Source organism: Emys orbicularis, chromosome 22 (assembly GCF_028017835.1).
Source record: "Emys orbicularis isolate rEmyOrb1 chromosome 22, rEmyOrb1.hap1, whole genome shotgun sequence".
Taxonomy (NCBI): domain Eukaryota; kingdom Metazoa; phylum Chordata; order Testudines; family Emydidae; genus Emys; species Emys orbicularis.
Window position 1 is genome coordinate 919,464 of NC_088704.1, and position 21,507 is coordinate 940,970.

Sequence of the window (21,507 nt, forward strand, 5' to 3'; positions counted from 1 at the left end):
GCAGGGTTGTTGGGGACAAGAGTGGTTGTGGTGATGATATCTACAGGGTGGGCTGGATGAATGAGATCTCAGTGGGTTCAGATATTCATCTGTACTTCAGAATGTTTATCTGAACCTAGTCTACAGACAGCATTGACGTTTTCCCATCATTTGGTCTAATATGAACATTTCCAGTGCAGCGCTGATGCTGATTTTGCACATAGTGATAGTCATGATACAATATATGGGGACTGTTTTCTGCTTTTTTTCTCCAATATCAATCCATTTCCCTAAAACCAACTATATATTTAAAAAATGAACACGGAGAAGATTTTGAAAAATCTTAAGTGGAGGTTTACAAAAACCCACTCCAAACCCGCTCTGAACCCGCAGAATCTCTCCAAACCTTGGCTGAAATTTGGCAGTTCGGATTCCATTCCCAATTATAGCTTTTGCAACAGAGTCATGGCCACAGCTCTGTGTACTCTGTGACAAACTTGACCTAAATTCTGCAGCAATATCCCGCCTGTATTCTGCAGCATTCCACTGCATCAGACTGAAGATTCCACAGCACCTTCTGAGAAAGTTAAAAAATTGAGGTTCTTTCAGAATTAAAATAAAAATAAATAATTCAAGCACTACATTATCCCTTCTGTTATTTAATTTAATATAACATTTAATTTATTTTACACTGATGCTAATGTTTCCATATGCTGCAGAATTTTGTACTGAACTTCATAATTGTATGACCAATGTTGTCAAAGGGAAGAAGATTTGTGCAATTGGATAGCGGGCACTTTAGACCTTGTGGCTCCTGAGGAGCTGTGGGAGATAGTTTGTGGGATAAGCACAGTAGCTGGATGTAAACATGTTCACCAGTGACATTGTTAATAATGATGATATTGAGATGAATGGAGAAATTCACACCTTTCAGAGTTATTGTTTCAGGCTGCCTCCTACTCAGGCAGACATCACTGCATTCGTTTACACTCTGGCCTAGTCTACACTTAAAAAGTAGACTGACAGATACTCAGTCACTCAGGGGATCACCTGAGCGATACAGCTATGCCGACCCAGTCCCTGGTGTAGACATGGTTAGGTCAACAGAAGCATTCTTTATTCCTAGGGGAATTCTGCACCAAAAATAATAAATTCTAAGCACATTTTAAAATTCTGCACATTTTATTTGTCAAAATAACACAATATAATCACACCAGTTTCAATTATTTTGGTAATTTATTTCAAAATACTTGTCAGCAAGTATGTCTGTAACAATATAGACAACAAAAAAGATTCAGGAATTTTTTTTGCAACAAATAGATTCCTTACTAGGCATATTAATACAGAACTCTGAGTAATAATTAATTTAAACTACAATACAGAACTGTATTTCCCGCACCCTGGAGAAGCAATACAAAGGCTTGCGGGAGTCAGGGGTATCAGAGAAGCTGAGGGAGAGGGAAGTAATTGCTGAGAAGGAGCCTGGGTGTGAACTTGGAGGGTTGATGGGTATAGGTGGGAAAAGTATAGAACAGGTTTTTTGGCGGGGCAGGGTGGGATTGTTAGGGAGCTTCCCCCATGCAGACACTGGCTGACCCCTAGGCTCTCCCATTCAGTCAGGCACATCTGCCCTCGTCCCCATGTGTCCCTGCACCCCCATCTGTTTTTGCACCCTATGTCCCCATGTGTCCCTCCACCCCCTCAGCCAGCCCTCTCCCCTCATCCCCATGTGTCCCTGCATCCCCCCCATGTGTCTCTGTGCCCCCACTCAGTCATCTCCCTTCTGCCATGTAGACCTGCACCCCCTCCCCCTGTGTCCCTGCATCCCCTCAGCTATCCCCCTCCCCTCATCCTCATGTGTCCCTGTGCCCCCACTCAGCCAACCCCCTTCCCCTATGTGGCCCTCGTCTCCACTCCCATTCAGCCCCTGCCCCAGTGTGTCCTCCTGCATTTGCCTGTATGAAGCCCTGTCTGTGACCCCCCAGCAGCCCCACGCTGTCTGTCTCCTGAACTGGCCCGACAGGTGCTGTGAAGAAGGCACTGCAGGCTCTTTCTCTTCCCTATGGTAGCTGGGGCTGGCTGGGAACAGATGCTCTGTTCTAGCGCCACAGCGCCCTCTGGTGGGCAAAAGGTGGAACGGCAGCAACTTTCTGACAAGTTATTTTCTGCGGAAAAAAATAAAAATATGCGCGGCACATGAATTATGTGCGCGTGCAGGGGCACAGAATTCCCCCAGGAGTACTTCTTCCATCAACCTAGCTACCGTTGCTTGGGGAGGTGGAGTTGCTACAGCAACAGAAAAACCCCTTCTGTCGGTGTAGCGTCTAAAATACAGGGTTACAGTGGTATAGCCACAGCACCATACTTATGCCGCTGGAGCCTCCATAGTGTGGACAAGCCACCCCTCTTTCCCTCAGTTCATGTTAGAAGGTTTTCTTCACAATCAGGAAACCTAGAAACTTACTTATAAAAAATAATAAAAGCTTGGATTCTGGAGCTCAACTGTAAGGCAACAGTTATCTAAGTCCGCAGCCACGAAATTACTGAGTTCATTGGGCACTGGCTTTCTTAAGGTTATGTTGGGATGTAACTCCTGTTTACACTAGGGAGTTTGTCCCACTTTCAGGTATCAGTGGCCAGACCTGGTGTATATGGACTAATATGAATTCCTAGGGCAAACAATGCAAGTTGTGATTTGCTTGTGCCGTAACAATGCAGTCTTCCAAAAAATTAGTTCAGTCATACAAAGGTTTATTTACCCCCAATGAAATGTGAGCTTTAAAGTCTGATTGAGATTATTTTAATGTTAGCACACAGAGATAGTTTATTTCTCTACTTTTTTTTAAATAAAGGGAAAAAAACCAAGAAAATTAAATGCAAATCACTCCCAACCCCAATGTTAAAGTTAGATTTTTAAACACAAAAAATGTCAGGGAATATAATAAATAAGATCCACAGAAGAGACATCAACTCACCTTCATTACACATTGTGACGGGGTGTGCTGGGCCCTTTAAGACCCCCTCCTGGAGGCCTCATGGTCCTACTACACCCGCCTAAGTGGCCTAAGCCCTGAGGAAGGGATAAGGCTTGTTTAGGGGCCCAAGTGAAGGGCAGGACTTAAAAGGGCACCAGAGAACTGTTAAAGCCAAAGAGTCGCAAAGGAGAAAGCCGTGGGGGGCAGGGACAGACATGAAGCTATCCCAGAAAGGGCTGAGAACTGAATCCAGAGGCAGGGCTGTAGATACCAACAAGGGCACAGTGACAGTACTTTTTGGACCTTTGTTACCCCAGAAGGGCTTCATTCATTTTAGACTTTGTGTGACTTAGCCGGAAGGCTGAGCCACTGAAGACCCACCTGACGAGGGCAAAAGACAGGGAGTACCGCGAGCAGAGAAAGAGTGCAGGTTCACACCCAAATGACAGGAGGCACTCATGAGAGGTAAGTGCGCCCTGTCACACACATATAGTATTTCTGATTCCCAATTAGGCTATTAAATATATGGTCCAATTCTCCATTGCTTTAAGGCATACAACCGTACTAAATCAGAATGGTATAGGTTTACAACAACTGTGAACTGATGTAAATGAATACAGAAGGTGCAAAGTACCAGAGGCTCGGGTCTATACAGTATGCACAATGGAAGTGACTTAAGTCTGGCCTTCACAAACTTGCAATGGAACAACTACAGACGTTTTGTTATTTCAATGCAAGTCTGTGTGTGGTCACACTTATTTTGGTATAACAATGACGTAAATAGGACACTTCTCAAATAACAAGAGTTGTGAATTAAAGCCTATTTAGTTACTTTGGTACAGGTTTGTTTGTAGACCAGCCCTTAAATTTACTAAGAACTAGTTTAGATATGTAACCATAACATTGTACTATCACTTTTTTCATCCAGTGTCATCATTTCAACTCAATTTTATTTCATGATGCTTTAGCCTTTGATTTTTAATGGATATTTTCTCTCTCTCTTTACCTATTGCTCTGTTGTACTTTAATAAATTATCTCTTTAGTACTTTTTCAGGAAGAGATAAATAAAATAAATAAATACATACCTAACTGCTCTTATATAGCACTTTTCATCAGTATATCTCAAAGTACTGGATTTTCTTTTTTGTACATAATCTCTTATAATTATATTTACAATATAATTATGTTCTAATCTGTTCTAATGTTGGTCTTTCTTTTTTGTATATAACCTGAGGGTTTATCTACACAGGAAAGTTATGGCAGTATAAGCTTAGATTTGAATTTAAACCGATAGTTATACCAGCATAGCCCCTCATGTGGAGACTCGTATTCCAACGGGAGTGCTTTTTTCCCCCCAGTTTAGTTCATGTTGCTTAAATCTCCTTCCTAAATTCAACTGGAAAAGCCACTCTTACATTGGACCCGATAAAACTGTCCAAACAGAGGGTTATACTGGTATAACTAGATTGGTCTAATTGGTAAAACATTCCTGTTTAGATAAGGCCTGAGACATCATTAATTAGTTTTAATCACTTCCTAGTTACTGCATCAATTCTTTAAATTGTTGATTTTAAAAATGAAATACATACATTAAAAAATGTGAGGAGGAACAGTTCTCAATAATGGCTAGTGTACTGTAGTTTCATGACAAGAACGTTGTTTTCAAATTCTGGATGACTCACAAGTGGAAATGAGTTTGACTATCACATTCACCATTTGTCCATATCACAAAACTACCACACACTTTGGTATACTACTTTACAACAAATTGGAAAATGGACAATGGAAGGAAAACTTTCAAGACCTTCTGAATAGTGACTCCAATATTGATGAAAGAATCTTTGACTCAATCCCTCAACATCCCATTAAGGATGACCTCAGAACACCACCACCACCACTTGTGGAGGTAAAGAAAGCCAAACAGATGAAAAGCCAAACAGATGAAGAACAATAAGGCATCTGGACTTGACAGTATCCCTGCTGAAATCTTCAAAAAAGGAGGAGAAGAACTGGCTTGCCAGCTTCACGCCCTAATCCTCAAGATCTGGCATTTAGAAGAAAACCTAGCTGACCTCAGGGATTCCATTATCATGACCATGACCATCTTCAAAAAAGCAGAAAAATCAGATTGTGGAAACTATCAAGGAATTGCCCTGTTGTCCACCTCCAGAAAGATCCTCGTGAGCATTCTCAACTGGCTGCTCCCTCTTGCCAAGGAAATCCTCCCAGAATCACAATGCAGATTCAGACCATCTCAAGGTACCAAGGACATGTTCTTCACTGCTCGCCAACTTCAGGAAAAGTGCCGAGAGCATCATCAACCTCCCTACATAGCCTTCATTGATCTCATGAAAGCATTTGATTCCATCAATTGTGAGGCTGTGTGGAGAATTCTCCTCATCTTTGGATGCCTGCCAAAATTTGCCATTCTCCAACTCCTCTATTACAACATGTCCATGATAGATATCAGCAATGGATCAAAAACGGACCCCTTTGTACTAAAGACAGGAGTAAAGTAAGGCTGTGTCATTGCTCCAACACTCTTCTTCATCTTCCTTGCTGTTACCCTCCTTCGCATTGTTACAAGCTCACCTCTGCACTTGATATTCAATACAGAATGGATGGCAAGCCCTTCAACCTCAATTGCCTCCCATTCAAGACAAAGACTATCAGTAAATCTCTCATTGAATGACTGTGCCCTGTGCACTCACTCGGAAGAAGTTCTTCAAAAAACAGTTGACATCTTCTCTGAGGCCTACAATCAACTAGGTCTAACACTCAACACCAAGAAAACTAAAGAGCTCCACCAATGGACTCCGAACCACCACAATCCTGCTCCCTCAATCAAGATCAAGAATGAGATCTGGATAATGTCAAGCACTTCCATTACCTTGGTAGCCATCTGTCGCAGAAAGCCGACATTGAAAAGGGAGATTCAACACCGCCTCCAATATGCCAGTGCAGCTTTCAGACACTTGAGAAAATGTGTCTTTGGAGATCGTGACTTCAAGAACCAAACCAAGCTTCTCATGTAGCAGACCGTCATTATTCCTGCTCTCCTGTACAGTGCCAAAACCTGGGTCACATAAAATAGACATCTCAAGGCTCTTGAATGATACCATCTATGGGGCCTCCACAAGATCTTCCAAATCAAGTGGGATGATCAACGCACTAACATCACCATTTTGTCCCACGCCAAAAACTCCTGCATTGAAGCTATGATTATCCATTACCAACTCAATTGGGCTGGTGACATTCTTTGAATGCCAGATAATCGACTCCTGAAGCAGGTCATGTTCTCACAACTGAGCCAAGGCCAACAGATATGGGGAGGGCAAAAAAGGCACTTCAAAGACACCCTCAAAGCCAACATGAAGAAGTGCAACATCCACAAAATCATGGGAAACCCAAGCCATCAACCGATTAAAATGGAGGACCTTGTGGCAAGGATTCCAGCATTTTGAGACCCAATGGAGAAACGGGAAAGAAGGAAAGAACGCACTGCAGCACAACTCAACAATCCAGATCCACCCTTTTCACCAGAAAAAGTCTGCCCCAATTATGGCAAGATCTGTGGATCCCAGACTGGTCTTAAGAGTTACGTGAAGATCCACCAGCAATAACTGGCTATCATTTCATGGAAGACAATCATCCTCAAAATCTGAGGGATCGCCAATCAGTACTTTCACAGAAAGTCTAAGACTGAGCTCGCAAGCATGATGATCAGGATTATGGTGCTTTTGCAGAGATGGGAAGTGAGTCCAGATCTGGAGCAGGAGCCATGTTGGGGGTCAGGAATAAGGTGCAGTAAGGAGTGCTTGTGCTATGATTGGCCAATGCAAACAAGTGTCAGTTTCATGCATATTAAATTTATCCACAACTTTTTAATAAAGGAAGGATGTGGAATTTTTACACATAGAATTGTAATACTCTACATTTACATTTACAGAATATACTTAAACTGAGGAAAAAACAAACATCTAAATTGTGCCTGCCAATAGCAACATTTTCAGGGACATTTTACTTCTCCTTCTGTCAACCAGTGGTCATGCTAGTACCTGGATGTATGGTATCTCTGAAAAATTAAAAGCCAGCTTCTTTTGGCTCCCTGGTTACAATTCTAAATCTTTTGTGGTTAGCTTTTCTTCTTCTAGCATGCACTTTTTAAAATCTACTTAGGCACAAAGCTTTTGGGAAGTGCACAAAGAAAAAGATAGTGCTTCTCAATTTTCAAGTACCCACTGCTGTAGGCAGAAGCATAAACGCTATGAATGAATGTGGAGAACTGGAATGCCCGGGCTATATATTACCAATACACATAACACTGCAGAGCACAGCACTTACATTGTAAACCCAAGTTTTTAAGGGTTTCTAACTGGATGTAAAATTTAATTGTGGGAAGAAACTTGCATGCAGTGTCTCAAGTCCAAGGATAATTTCTATTTTAAATACAAATTTTATAAACTCCATTCATATTTTTTTAGATATAAGAAGAATTAAATTTAATCATTTTAATACACTATTTTCACCTGCACAATTTGAAAATAGCTCTAAGTAGAAAGTGAAATTTGGCAAGCCTTTACTTCACACATTTGCACAATAGCAATAACAATTCTCTAATTAATATCTTCTATAGATGTACTGAGGATGCTGGCAGGACATGACGAACAAAGAGCTCTACAGGAACCATTACGATGTGGTGGGTAAGTGATATCTCTGTGGCTAAATGTATGTTTAAATGATGTACTTGAGAAATTCCTCTGTCCAAGTGACCATTTTATTGGCAATAATTTTGTTGGTTTTGAAGAAAGGATTGTTTGGAGGAGGGAAAAGGAGGTTCACACTACCAGCTGCTCTGAAACAATGTTTTGGAAGAATGAATTCTAGTGAAACAGTTTTTACCCAATTCTGCTTTGACAAATTGCAATGAATCTGTAAATAATAGACCAGCTTTGTCAAAGGTTCAAAAGAGAAGCTTCTATTTCTGGTGCTGGCCACCCTGCTTGCTTACAGGCTTATTAAAAGTCAGACTTATGAGAGGAGACAAATGACTAAAAATACCAGGGAGAAAATATCCATTAACAAACCTTGCTTCGGGTCGCTAGTTGCAGTGACAGAGGTGCTGGCGGCGAGATGAGTGTTCTCCACAGTCCCATAAACCACAGGGCTGTGCTCTGGGACCTGGCTGGACAGCTGCTGGGATTTGAAGTACAAAAAAGGGTGATAATGAGCATGCGAACATAAAAACTAGCAACATGGAACACAAGCAAGCAAGAGTGGGAGACGAGAGTAGGGTGGGAGATAAAAGAAAAGCAAAAGGCAGGAAAAAAATATACACAGACCAATTTAATAAATTCAAAAAGTACATGGGAAGGGGAGGAAGGAAAAAGGGGGGAAAAAGACGATTACTATTAACAACAGCAAGAAAAGACAGCACAGCACAGTCATTAACACACTTCATTCATTTATGTTTCTTCCAAGTACAGCAGAAATGCTCCTGGTAATAATTTTCAATAACTGGGGTACGATCTGACCCTCCCCCCCGCCCAAAAAAAAAAAAATTTGTAAAAAGAACTGGCTAACTCCATTTGCAAATGATAAGCAATTTCAAAAATCTGTGATATTTTTTGATCAAACCATTAGAAAACATTAGAATTTGCAGAGAAAACTGTGCATATCAAAAGGCAAAATCTTGATAGATGTAAGAGCTAGTCACCCTGATCGACTATGAACTTGTTGATTCAATGAAACCCCACAAAAACACGAATATTTGTAATCAAAATTTAGAAAAATAATCTAGATTGGATATATATTTGTGTGTGCACATGTATGCAAGATATCTAATATCTTCTACAAAAGAGGCTTATGTATAATACCTGTTGATTGATAATGATATGAGAAAGAAAATTATATTTCTTCACCCTCAAAGGTGAACAGGAATAACTGGTCCCTACCCAGTTTACAGCAGGACTGATAAAGGTTACATATTTTTAAATGGCCAGATTAAAAATTTAGAAGTGGCCAGAAAGCCACTTGACCAGGACTGAGGAAATTCCAGGTACAGCTTATCTCAGAGGGAACAAATATCTTCACCATCACCACCACCATCTATCTGACAGGACAAATGTTCACTCTGGCAAAACATTCAAAGCAGATGCTCTTCTGGATTTGGGCTGTATTTGCGGAGATTTCATAAAGCCACAAAAGCCAGCATCTCCCCTCAGAAATCTAACAGAAACTTTTTATGAAACTATAAATGACTATACCAAACCTATTCCAATTTTTCAGAGTAAGGCTCTTTTGCAAGTTACTTTGTAGATGGGTGGGGAAAGTGTTCCTATCAGTAAATCCTTCTTAAGGCACTAACCAAAAACCACACGGGGAGAAAAAAATGCAACAAATTTAACATTTATCATTTTTAAAAGCCCATAATTTTGCTTTGCAATGTATATTAATATCTGATCCAATAGCTTCACAATGCGAAGTTCCCATCTACATATCTACCTTCAGTGACACCTCAGATGGGATATACTAAAAAGCTGGGATCTTCAAAGGAGTTGGAGGGAGCTAAGTGCCCAACATTCATTGAAATTAAATATCATTTGGGTACATAACTCCCATAGGCTCCTTTGAAAATTGCAACGGAAGTCTAAAGAAAAATTATCTCTCCAAATTCTTTAAAGTAGAAACCATCCTGGCACCTAGCAAAATAAAAGAAGTCTGGGAAAGATTCACTTTTGTCTTGTTTTCACATTCTGAGTGTACAGCTCGATACAGCTGCAACGCAGTGTCCAACAAAAAATAATGGATAGATGCATACACAAATCCACACAATCAAACACAGGTTATAACACTGAAAGGAAGTTGTGATGTGCACACTACACTGCCGGAGTCTTCATTGGAAAGAGGTTTTGGGTACAGATTAATAAAATCTTCAGTAGTATTGAAAACTTCATCATATGAGTTTTCCCTACTAAACTAAAGGCCATACTCCTTATGGAAATGAGGGTGAAACTCAGATGCTTTCAGTAACATTAACTTTTGAGCTGACATCCTGTTGGAAACTCACTCGGTCCCCAAGGAAGCATGTCACAGAAATTGGCTTCATATCCCAGTATGCCAAGTCTAGTCCTACCAAATCCTGTGGAATTGTGAAGAAGCCTCTGCAGGCTACAGGACAGGTGTGGGGAAAATGTGGTTTGGTGAGCATGATGGTGAGCCACTTGCTCCTCCCTTCTGTACCTCCTGGCCATTATGTCAGTATCTCTTTCCCTCTTCCAGTGGGACTAAAGAAGATCAAGCCTTTGTGAAGCTGCTGCTGCTCTTTTTGCATTATTGGTATACTGAAGAGACAATATTTGAGGTGCACGCTTAAAAAAATTCAGCAAATATCAATTTTTGGCTGCCATGTCTGACCATTATTGAAGAAGAAACTAATGCCCTTCTAAATATTACATTATACACACCTATCATTCAAACTCAAAAGCAGAAACAAGCAATAAGAAATTACTGTTAAAAAAGGCAGACTGGTAAACAGACATAATGCAAAGGGGAGCTAGTAGTTTCTTGGGAACAGTTAAGTTTTCCAGAAATGAAATTGACAAAGCTGGCTAGGCCCTGGGTGAAGAACTATATTTATACTACAGCCAGGCCTGAATGAAGCCAAATAAAAGACATTTTACAGGTTAACTGATTTCAGTAATGCTTTCCTCACTGTCTGCCTGGATTATCAGCTTCATTTTTTGAAAAAAAAAAAAATCTATGTAGAAAAATAGTAGGGAGAATGGGACCAGAAGCGACAGAAGCCAAATGAGACTGGAGAAGGACAAGACATTTATAAAATCTGTGAATGATTTGGGTTAGGAAGGAACCATGTTTTTTTAGAGGGCTGGAAAGCACATTGTGGGAATTAAAACAATGTAAATATATACATAAAAATAGGTTTCAGAGTAGCAGCCGTGTTAGTCTGTATCCGCAAAAAGAACAGGAGTACTTGTGGCACCTTAGAGACTAACAAATTTATTTGAGCATAAGCTTTCGTGGGCTACAGCCCACTTCTTCGGATGCATAGAATATAAAACAAAAATAATTATATTAAAATAAATCATCCTCATAAGGTGAACAGCTTGAAAATGCAATATTTTCAAAGGGGATCTAGCAGTAAACTACTCAAGTATCACTGTTATGACTTATGATGGTAAAAGAACTTCTCAATGCAATTACCTTCCACCTTGGGTTGTTGTCCTAGCAAACATACAAGGCAAGAAGGTTTGGTCACCATTTGGATGAGAGACTCTCTAGGAAAACCCAGGGTGTTTTTGGTTCAGTAAAGGGTGCTCTTCCTTATAAGCAGGGATCCTAGAAATCCGTTTGCCGCGGAAAAATGCAGAATTTGTGTTTTTACAGAGAATCTTGAGCTTTTACATTTTGTGAAAAAATTAAAACATATATTAACTAAATTTTACTGAAAGTGCCAGTGTCATCTATTCAATGCACACGACCTCCCACACTTGTAGTTGATTTTCGTTTCCGGCGTATAGAGGTTACCCAATGATATATAATGCATCTCAAATTTCACTTCAGCCTCCAGACGTGAGTAATTAAAGTTATGAAAAGATGACGAAAACTTTAAAAATCACCCCTAAAGACCATGTCACCAGGCAACCAGTATCAAGCGGAGTGCCCCAAGGGTCAGTCCTGGGGCCGGTTTTGTTCAACATCTTTATTAATGATCTGGATGATGGGATGAATTGCACCCTCAGCAAGTTCGCAGATGACACTAAGCTGGGGGGAGAGGTAGATACGCTGGAGGGTAGGGATAGGGTCCAGAGTGACATAGACAAATTGGAGGATTGGGCCAAAAGAAAGCTGATGAGGTACAACAAGGATAAGTGCAGAGTCCTGCACTTAGGAAGGAAGAATCCTATGCAGTGCTACAGGCTGGGGACCGACTGGCTAAGCAGCAGTTCTGCAGAAAAGGACCTGGGGATTATAGTGGATGAGAAGCTGGATATGAGTCAGCAGTGTGCCCTTGTTGCCAAGAAGGCCAACAGCATATTGGGCTGTATTAGTAGAAGCATTGCCAGCAGATCGAGGGAAGTGATTATTCCCCTCTATTCGGCACTGATGAGGCCACACCTGGAGTATTGCGTCCAGTTTTGGTCCTCCTACTACAGAAGGGATATGAACAAATTGGAGAGAGTCCAGCGGAGGGCAATGAAAATGATTAGGGGGCTGGGGCACATGATTTACGAGGAGAGGCTGAGAGACCTGGGGTTATTTAGTCTGTAGAAGAGAAGAGTGAGGGGGGATTTGATTGCAGCCTTCAACTACCTGAAGGGGAGTTCCAAAGAGGATGGAGCTAGGCTGTTCTCAGTGGTGGCAGATGTCAGAACAAGAAGCAATGGTCACAAGTTGCAGTGGGGGAGGTCTAGGTTGGATATTAGGAAACACTATTTCACTAGGAGGGTGGTGAAGCACTGGAATGGGTTACCTAGGGAGGTGGTGGAATCTCCATCTTTAGAGGTTTTTAAGGCCCGGCTTGACAAAGCCCTGGCTGGGATGATTTAGTTGGGAATTGGTCCTGCTTTGAGCAGGGGGTTGGACTAGATGACCTCCTGAGGTCTCTTCCAACCCTAATATTCTATGATTCTATGACAAATTTCACGTTGATAGTAGTGTGCTGTTCTGTATGCAGCAAGGCTGTAGATTACATTCAAAGGCAGACAGTTGTAGAACACATGGAAAGTGCTAAACATAAACTAAATGAAAAGAAACAAAAACAAGAGGCTGAAACAGTAGGGCAATCAACAACAATAAAGAAACAATGCACTGTGACTGAATCATTCCAGGGTTTTCGTGTATTTAAATTTTTTTTTCTGAAAATATAGAATACAGACATAGAAGTATTTGGTAGATGTAAGAAATACAAATTGCAATTCTATTAATTTTATTTTATTTTGATTGATGGCACTGGTAAGCATCAAAGTTGCTTAAAAATTGTAAATATACCAATAAAACATTATGTTCAACTGATACCCATATATATATATATTGTCGTTAGGGAAATTAAAGTTCAGCATTTCATTTTAATTGCGGAAAATCAGGGATTTTTATTTTTTTTTATTGGAGAATATTGGGTTTTTTATCCCAGAAAACTAGGATCCCTGCCTAGAAGTCTGTACTGAACATATGCCTCAGCCTGTATTAGTTTGTATTTCACTATTGGAAGTGTGGGGTTTTTGGCTGGTAAATGAAAAGTCTTAATTACCTGTCAGAAATATAATATATTCTAATATATATATATATATATATATATATATATATATATATATATATATATATATATATATATATATTATAATAATAATACTTGCTCTTGAATAGTATCTTTTATCCAAAAACCTTAAAGTGTTTTAAGAGAATTAGACAAACTAATTAAACCTCACAAGTCACAAGATGCTCCAATTGTAGTATCCCCATATCACAGATGAGGAAATGGAGGTACGGAGAGGGGAAGCAACTTGGCCAAGATCGCACATCCAGTCAGTGGCACTTCTGGGAAGAAAGTATCAGGGGGTAGCCGTGTTAGTCTGTATCCACAAAAACAACAAGGAGTCCGGTGGCACCTTAAAGACTAACAGATTTATTTGGGCATAAGCTTTCGTGGGTAAAAAACCTCACTTCTTCAGGTTTTTTACTCACGAAAGCTTATGCCCAAATAAATCTGTTAGTCTTTAAGGCCACCAGACTCCTTGTTGTTTTCATCTGGGAAGAGTTCTATCCTCGCACCCGGATCCCTGTTCTACACACTAACTAAACCACATTACATTAGTTGGAATTTGGGAATTACATTCACTCTACATCCCTTCTCCTTGCAGTTTCAACTGGAATACAGTATTCTGTGCTTCCTGTCCTAAATCACCATCTAGAACAGGGGTGAGCAAACTACGGCCCTCGGGCCGCATCCAGCCTGCCAGCCGTTTTAATCCGTCCCTCGAGCTCCTGCTGCGAAGTGAGGTCTGGGGCTTGCCCCGCTCCGGCGTTCCAGCTGGGGAGCAGGGTCGGGGGCCACTCTGTGCGGCTGCCAAAAGCAGGGGCATGTACCCCCTCTGGCTCCTAAGCCAGGGGGCTCCACTCCACACACTATCCGCCCCCCCAAGCGCCACCCTCACACCTCCCATTGGCCGGGAACCGCGGCCAATGGAGCTGAAGGGGCGGCACCTGCGGATTGGGCAGCGCGCAGCAGAGCCGCCTGGCCACGCCTCCGCATAGGAGCCGGAGGGGGGACATGCTTCTGAGAGCTGCTTGACGTAAGTGACGTAAGTGACTGCACCCCTGAGCCATCTACCCTCTGCACCTCAACCCCCCGCCCCAGCCCTGATCCCCCTCCCACCCTCCGAATCCCTCAGGCCCAGCTCGGAGCATCCTCCTACACCCCAAACCCCTCATCCCCAGCCCCACCCCAGAGCCCGCTCCCCCAGCCGGAGCCCTCCCCGATCTAGTATCGTAACAATGGGTAAACAGTTGCAGTGCTGTCTTAGACATTGCTGAAATTCAGCAATGTGATTCCTACATATCCAGGACCAAATTTATTTTCCCCAGCGTAGGTACACTTAGGCCTGGTCTATACTACAAAGTTAGGTCAACATAAGCCACCTTGCGTCGACCTAGTTGTGCATGTGTCTACACTTAAATATGTCTCCCACTGACGTAAGCTATCCATTATGTCAACATAGTAACACTAACTCCTTGAGCGGGCGTTGAGCCATGGTCAATATACTGAGGACAACACAGCATGAATGTAGACACTGCACTTCCTATGTCAACCATAACAGTCTTCCGGGCAGCTGTCCCACAATGCCCAACATTGACTGCTCTGGTCACAATTGTGAACTCCTAGGGCCATGGAGACTGGAAGCCCTGCTTTTAAAACTTTGAGAATTTTTGAAATGCCTTTTCCTGATTGTCCAGCTTGGCGAGCACATCTAGCAGCTCTCCATTGGTACATGCAACTGCCCAGCTGATCATGCTGGCTACATGTTCAAGATGCACTTCAGCCTAGAGTAAACAGGAGATATTCAATCTCCTAGGCCTGTGGGTAGAAGAGGCTGTGCAAGCACAGCTACAGACCAGCTGTAGAAACATGGACATCTTCGAGCGGACTTCATAGGGGATGCAGAATGGGTAGAAGAGGGATCGGTAGCAGTGCGTCGTGAAAGCAAAGGAACCATGGCAAGCATATCAGAAGGCCAGGGAGACCAAAAGTCAATTCAGTGCTGCCGGTTTTACAAAGAGCTGCATGTCATATTTGGTGAAGACCCGACCATCACCCTGCACACCACCGTGGATACCACCGAGAAGCCCGAGTCACATGTCCCTGGTGTGAACAGCAAGGATGAGGAGGAGGTGGAGCAGGAGGAGGAGCAGGATGGGGGACATTATACCAGGAGGTCCAGCTATGCTGTGAGCCAAGACCTGTTTGAGACTCCACAGCAGTTAAGTCAATCCTGGCAGTCGAGCACAGGAAAGCCTGATACAGGGGAAGGAACTCTGGGTAAATGTGTAAATTTACTTCCCATTACAGTGATGGTGCCCCAGTTTAGCAGGACACAGCTACTAACTTATCATTCATTTACTCATACTACAAGAGGTAGCGGTCCACAAGAGAGGTAGAGTTATCTGCTTTTCAAGCAGATATACCCCCTGGTATTTCATTATACCCCCTGGTATAATGTCCCCCATCCTGCTCCACCTCCTCCTCATCCTGTAAAGTTGTGGGGGGGGATGGCATGCGGACCACTTTGTTTACGTACACAGGGATGTCATCCCTTGAGCTCTTCTGAGCTATCTCGATTAAATTTTCATGGAGGTCCTCTGCAATCCTCTCCTGAAGGTTTCTAGGAATGGCAGCCTTATTTTTCCCTCCACATTAAGTCACTTTCCCACACCAGTTGGAGATAACTTCAGCAGGCATCATTGCAGTCAACAGGCTAGTGGCATAAAGGCCTGGGCGGATTCGGGACACCAGCAGCAGCTATGCTTTCTGTCCCTCAAGAATGTGATATCAGCTAAAATCCCCACCCCCTGTGGAAAACGGTACCAGTATTCATTGCCATTGCCCTATACAGTTTCATGCAATTGAGCAATTCCCTCCTCATTTCCCTCATCCCTGGAGGGCCGTACTCACCATGGCTGGTGCTGTGCATGGTGCTGTGCACAAGCACTCCAAAGCAGAAGACTCAATCAGCATGTCTCGTTTAAAATTTTAGGAAAGCAAGAGAAGGGAGTTCTGTATCAACGTTTGCTTTCTGTTGTGACTATACCAACAATGGTACCTCTGGGTGTTTTATATATGGCTGCTGCCCCTGGAGGGGTTCCCCCTTCACACCCATGGAATGCCTGAGCCAGTTAAGGAGGAAAAAGAAGAGGACTTAAGATAACATGTTCAGTGATATCCTGCAAGCCAGTGAGCAGAAGGCCTGGAGCATGAATATTGCAGACTGGGTGGAGAAGGAAAGAGCAACTAGGAGACAGACCCAAGAGTCCCAGTAGGAAAAGGATAGGGAGATGCACCAGCAGCAAACAGATGCTGCAAACTCTTCCAGACTTACAGGGTCAATAATCCTGGGATCGCCTCCCTTTACAGTCCATGGAGAACTCCCATATAGCACCTCCCTACATTCCACATAGAATCATAGAAGATTAGAGTTGGAAGAGACCTCAGGAGGTCATCTAGTGCAACCACCTGCTCAAAGCAGGACCAACCCCAACTAAATCATCCCAGCCAGGGCTTTGTCAAGCTGGGCCTTAAAAACCTAAGGATAGAGATTCCACCACGTCCCTAGGGAACCCATTCCAGTGCTTCACCACCCTCCTAGTGAAATAGTGTTTCCCAATATCCAACCTAGACCTCCCCCACTGCAACTTGAGACCATGGCTTCTTGTTTTGTTAAGCACATAGGATCAGGTGCCACATCCCTACCCCCCATCACTCCACACTGGGGAACAATAAGGACAACCGCAGCTTCACATTCACTGACCTGAGAGAGCCACAGTTGATGTATGGGTATCTAAAATGGATATAAATGTTCCTTCACCATTTGTAAGCTTTGTTCCATAAATTTATTTAATTTTTCATGTATTTCCTTTTAACTTTCACAGAATTTTTGACTCAATAAAACTCTATTCTTTGGAAAATAATTCATCTTTATTCGTTCCCAACATATGCTGCAGAATGTCTGGCGGAAATGAAAGCACCCACTTACTTGTTATTGTACACTGTGACCCAACTCATAGGCTCAGTGACAGTGTCATAATCATAAATGCATAGCAAGCACCACAAAATGAATAGGTGCATTGTCAGTGTAATATTCACAGATCTGCATCAAGCACTGCGCAATTCCTAACAGGCCCTCAAACTGCAGGACCAGGTAGAGCACAGTATGCCACAACGCATTACTGTGGTTCGCTGTTAAAGTGCTCTTTCAAAGTCTCTCTGAGCCATATAGCTCCACATTGAGCTCTTCAGATAGCTCTTGTATCTGGCTGTCCAAACACAGCAAACAGCTGTTCCACCTCCGCCCTCCACCCTGGTGGCAACTTTCCCCCCTTTGCTTCATAAACATTATGCAGGACACAGCAGGTGATTATAACCATTGGGATACATTTCTCACTGAGATTCAATCTTTTGAGTAAACAACAACAGACCCTCTTTCATCTACCAAAAGCACATTCACCTGTCATTCTGCACCTGCTGAACCAGTAGTTAAATCTTTCCTTGGTGCTGTCGTGGTGGCCAATGTACAGCTATATGAGACAGGGGAGTAAGAGTTAGGATCACTATTGCATTTTAATATAATCAATGGTAATCCACTAGTCGGGAACAGAAGTCCCTGCTTATAGCTTTCTAAACAATCCTGTGTTCTTAAAGATGCATGTGTCATGCACCTTCATTGACCAGGACACACTGATGTCGGTGAAGCTTCGCTAGTGATCCACCAACACTTGCATAACCACAGAAAAGTAGCCTTTTCTGTTGATGTACTCTGTGGCAGGGTGGTCAGGTGCGAAAATAGGGATATGCATGCCATCTGTTGCTCCATCACAGTTCAGGAAGCTCGCTGCTGCAAATCCATCCATTATGTCCTGCACATGCTGGAATTCAGTCCTGCATGGCAGGAGATGATTAATGGCCCTGCACACTTGCATGACAACAGGCCCCCACACTGGATTTTCCAACTCCAAGATGATTTCCCACTGACCAGCATTGCAAATTTCCACAGTATAATCACAACTCGCTTCTCTGCTGTCAGTGCAGCTCTCATTCTGGTGTCTCTGCGCTGGAGCGAGCCCAGCACACAGATCCAGGAGTGAATCTGAAAGTTCTGCTCATCATCCCAAGCCTGCATTATGATGCAATCCCACCAGTTAGTGCTCATTTCTCGGCCCCAGAATTGGCACTCCACCAATTGCAGCTGCTCCTTGAACAACAACATTGAATTGGTTCTCGCTATGTCCCACAGCAATCTGGCCTCCTCCAGGAGGACTCCTGGTGAGTACGTGCAGCTTCGATGCAAGGAGCCAAGTATGCACATGTACAACCAATGCACTAACTGCGTCAGCTTTATGTCGACGTAAATTACGTCGATAAAAGTTTGACGTGTAGACATGTCCTTAGTAAGCGTAGGAAGCCTCTCGCCACACTCATGAAGGAGGCAGAACTTCTGCAGCACAGGGGAAGGATGCAGTGTACATCTCTGGGGGAGATGTAGTAACTATTGCTGGTGAATGTGCTCCCCATAGTAGTCCTGGATGTATTATGCCTACTTCTGGTCATAACTACAGAGACCTTCCTCTGGAGCAATATGCTCCCTTCTATACTTAATCTGGCTTTAAATTGTAAGAACTACTTAGAGCTCAGTTTGTGAAGTATTTTACGGAATTAAACGTTTGGAATTAAAAGTGCTACAGATATGTGGAGTATTACAGAATCTTTTGTATAGTTGGGGGTCTGTTATTGCTTACAATAAGTATTGGCATTTTTAGAATAAGAATTGTTAGAGGGAATGGGATTTTCCCAATTTGGGTCAGCTATAGTGAGCTAGCTATAACAATTTGCGGTGCTATGAGAGTCTTAGGACTAAGTTCCAGTATGGTTTCTTACTCCCTGGGTCAGCAGGGATTGAGAGTTCTATGCAGGAAACATATTCATCCACAGGTGGTGCCTCACATCATTGAACTGGACTTCCTTTGGGAGTAATAAAGAAACACATAAGAACATAATATGGCCATATCGGGTCAGACCAAAGGTCCATCTAGCCCAGCGGCCTGTCTTCTGACAGTGGCCAATGCCGGCTGCTTCAGAGGGAATGAGCAGAGCAGGTAGTCATCAAGTGATCCATCCCCTATCCCACATTGCTAGTTTCCGTCAAACAGAGGCTAGCGACACCATCCCTGCCCATCCTGGCTAATAGCCATTGATGGACCTATCCTCCAGAAACTTATCTAGTTCTTTTTTGAACCCTATTATTCTCTTGGCCTTCACAACATGCTCTGGCAAGGAGTTCCACAGGGTGACTGTGCGTTGTGTGAAGAAATAGTTCCCTTTGTTTGCTTTAAACCTGCTGCCTATTAATTTCATTTGGTGACCCCTTGTTCTTGTGTTATGAGAAGGAGTAAATAACACTTCCTTGTTTACTTTCTCCACACCAGTCATGATTTTATAGACCTCTATCACATCCCCACTTAGTCGTCTCTTTTCCAGGCTGAAAAGTCCCAGTCTTATTAATCCCTTCACATATGGAAGCTGTTCCATACCCCTAATCATTTTTGTTGCCCTTTTCTGAACTTTTTCCAATTCCAATATATATTTTTTGAGCTGGAGCGACCACATCTGCATGCAGTATTCAAGATGTGGGCATACCATGGATTTATATAAAAGTAATATGATATTTTCTGTCTTATTATCTATCCCTTTCCTAATGATTCCCAACATTTGGTTAGCTTTTTTGACTGCCGATGCACATTCAGTGGATGTTTTCAAAGAACTATCCACAATGACTCCAAGATCTCTTTCTTGAATGGTAACAGCAAATTTAGACCCCAACATTTTATATATATAGTTGGGATTATTTTTTCCAATGTGTATTACTTCGCATTTATCAACACTGAATTTCATCTGCCATTTTATTGCCCAGTCACCCAGTTTTGAGAGATCCCATTGTAACTTTTCTCAGTTTGCTTTGGACTTAACTATTTTGAGTAGTTTAGTATCAGCTGCAAATTTTGCCACTTCATTATTTAACCGTTTTCCCAGATCATTTATGAATATGTTGAACAGTATTGGTCACAGTACAGACCCCTGAGGAGACATCACTATTTACCTCTGTCCGTTCTGAAAACTAACCTTTTATTCCTACTCTTTGTTTCCTATCTTTTAACCACTTACTGATCCATGAGAGGACCTCCCCTCTTATCCCATGACAGTTTAATTTGCCTAAAAGCCTTTGGTAAGGGACCTTGTCAAAGGCTTTCTGAAAATCTAGATATACTATATCCACCGGATCACCCTTGCCACATGCTTGTTGACCCCCTCAAAGAATTCTAGTAGATGAGAAATAATTTCCTTTTACAAAAACCATGTTGACTCTTCCCCAACATATGTCCATTGAAGAGCATCCCTTCTAAATCTTCTTTAGTCAGTGATGTTGACTGCAATGAGACAATGCCTTGAGGACACGAGATATAAAAAGCAGGAAAGGTGCAAAAGCACCCGGGCAGTGATACCTGTAATTTGGATGAGAGCTACATCTCTCGTGAATCTATGTCTTCAGCCACTTAACTTGGTGTGAAAAAATTACCCTTTTGGTTGAAATTTCTCATGTTTGTTATCAGCCCAAAGGTGTTTTTGAGAATTTGGTAACTATGGTATGGCCTTTCCTGAATAATTCAAACCTACAGAAAAGGTGCATTTTCACTTCATGAAATTTTTCAGAGGCTTTTTTTGATCAACAAAAATGGCTTCTTTTTAAAATTTAAAAAACTTGCTACTGGTTCTTAACCTTTTTGGGCTCAGGACTCATTTGTAAATGTTCATGGCCTGTTGCGATCCAGTAAATAGCCAGAGGGTGGAGGCCCTGGAGTGGTTTTGGTTGGGTCCTGTCCCCAGAGGATTATGTCCTGCCCAGCACTCATACCACAGTGGCAGCTCCTTCAGGTCCTGTGTTGTGGAGCTGGCTCGGCTTGGCTCTCTGCTCCGGGCATTGCAACCTCCAGGGTTGAGGCACCGCTCAGGTTTGGTCCTGCCCCTCTAACTGGCCAAATTTGTGAGAGTGGAGATTGCCTTCATGAGGTTGCAATGCCACTCACTCAAATTTGGCCTACGTGGCCCATCATGATGGCTGGGCCAAATATGAGTGGTGCTGGGACCTCAGAGATTGCAGTGCCTGGAGCAGACACCATACTGTATTATGCCTGGTATTGCCTCCCTTACTTATGTGCTTATGTTGGCGACAGCACTGCCTTCAGAGCTGGGCGGCCAGAGAAAAGAAA

General features: G+C 42.6%; 1 protein-coding gene across 3 annotated transcripts in view; it reads right to left on the reverse strand.

The window, feature by feature from the left end:
• EIF4G3 (eukaryotic translation initiation factor 4 gamma 3) overlaps positions 1-21,507 on the reverse strand; it is a 437,959-nt gene that overhangs the window by 151,512 nt on the left and 264,940 nt on the right. For 2 of the 3 annotated variants that reach the window (XM_065421390.1, XM_065421391.1), the window contains one exon: positions 8,043-8,151. In XM_065421390.1, the coding sequence (XP_065277462.1) occupies positions 8,043-8,151 (109 nt within the window). The remainder of the gene's footprint in view (positions 1-8,042; positions 8,152-21,507) is intronic. The other variant, XM_065421392.1, reaches the window with a different exon arrangement.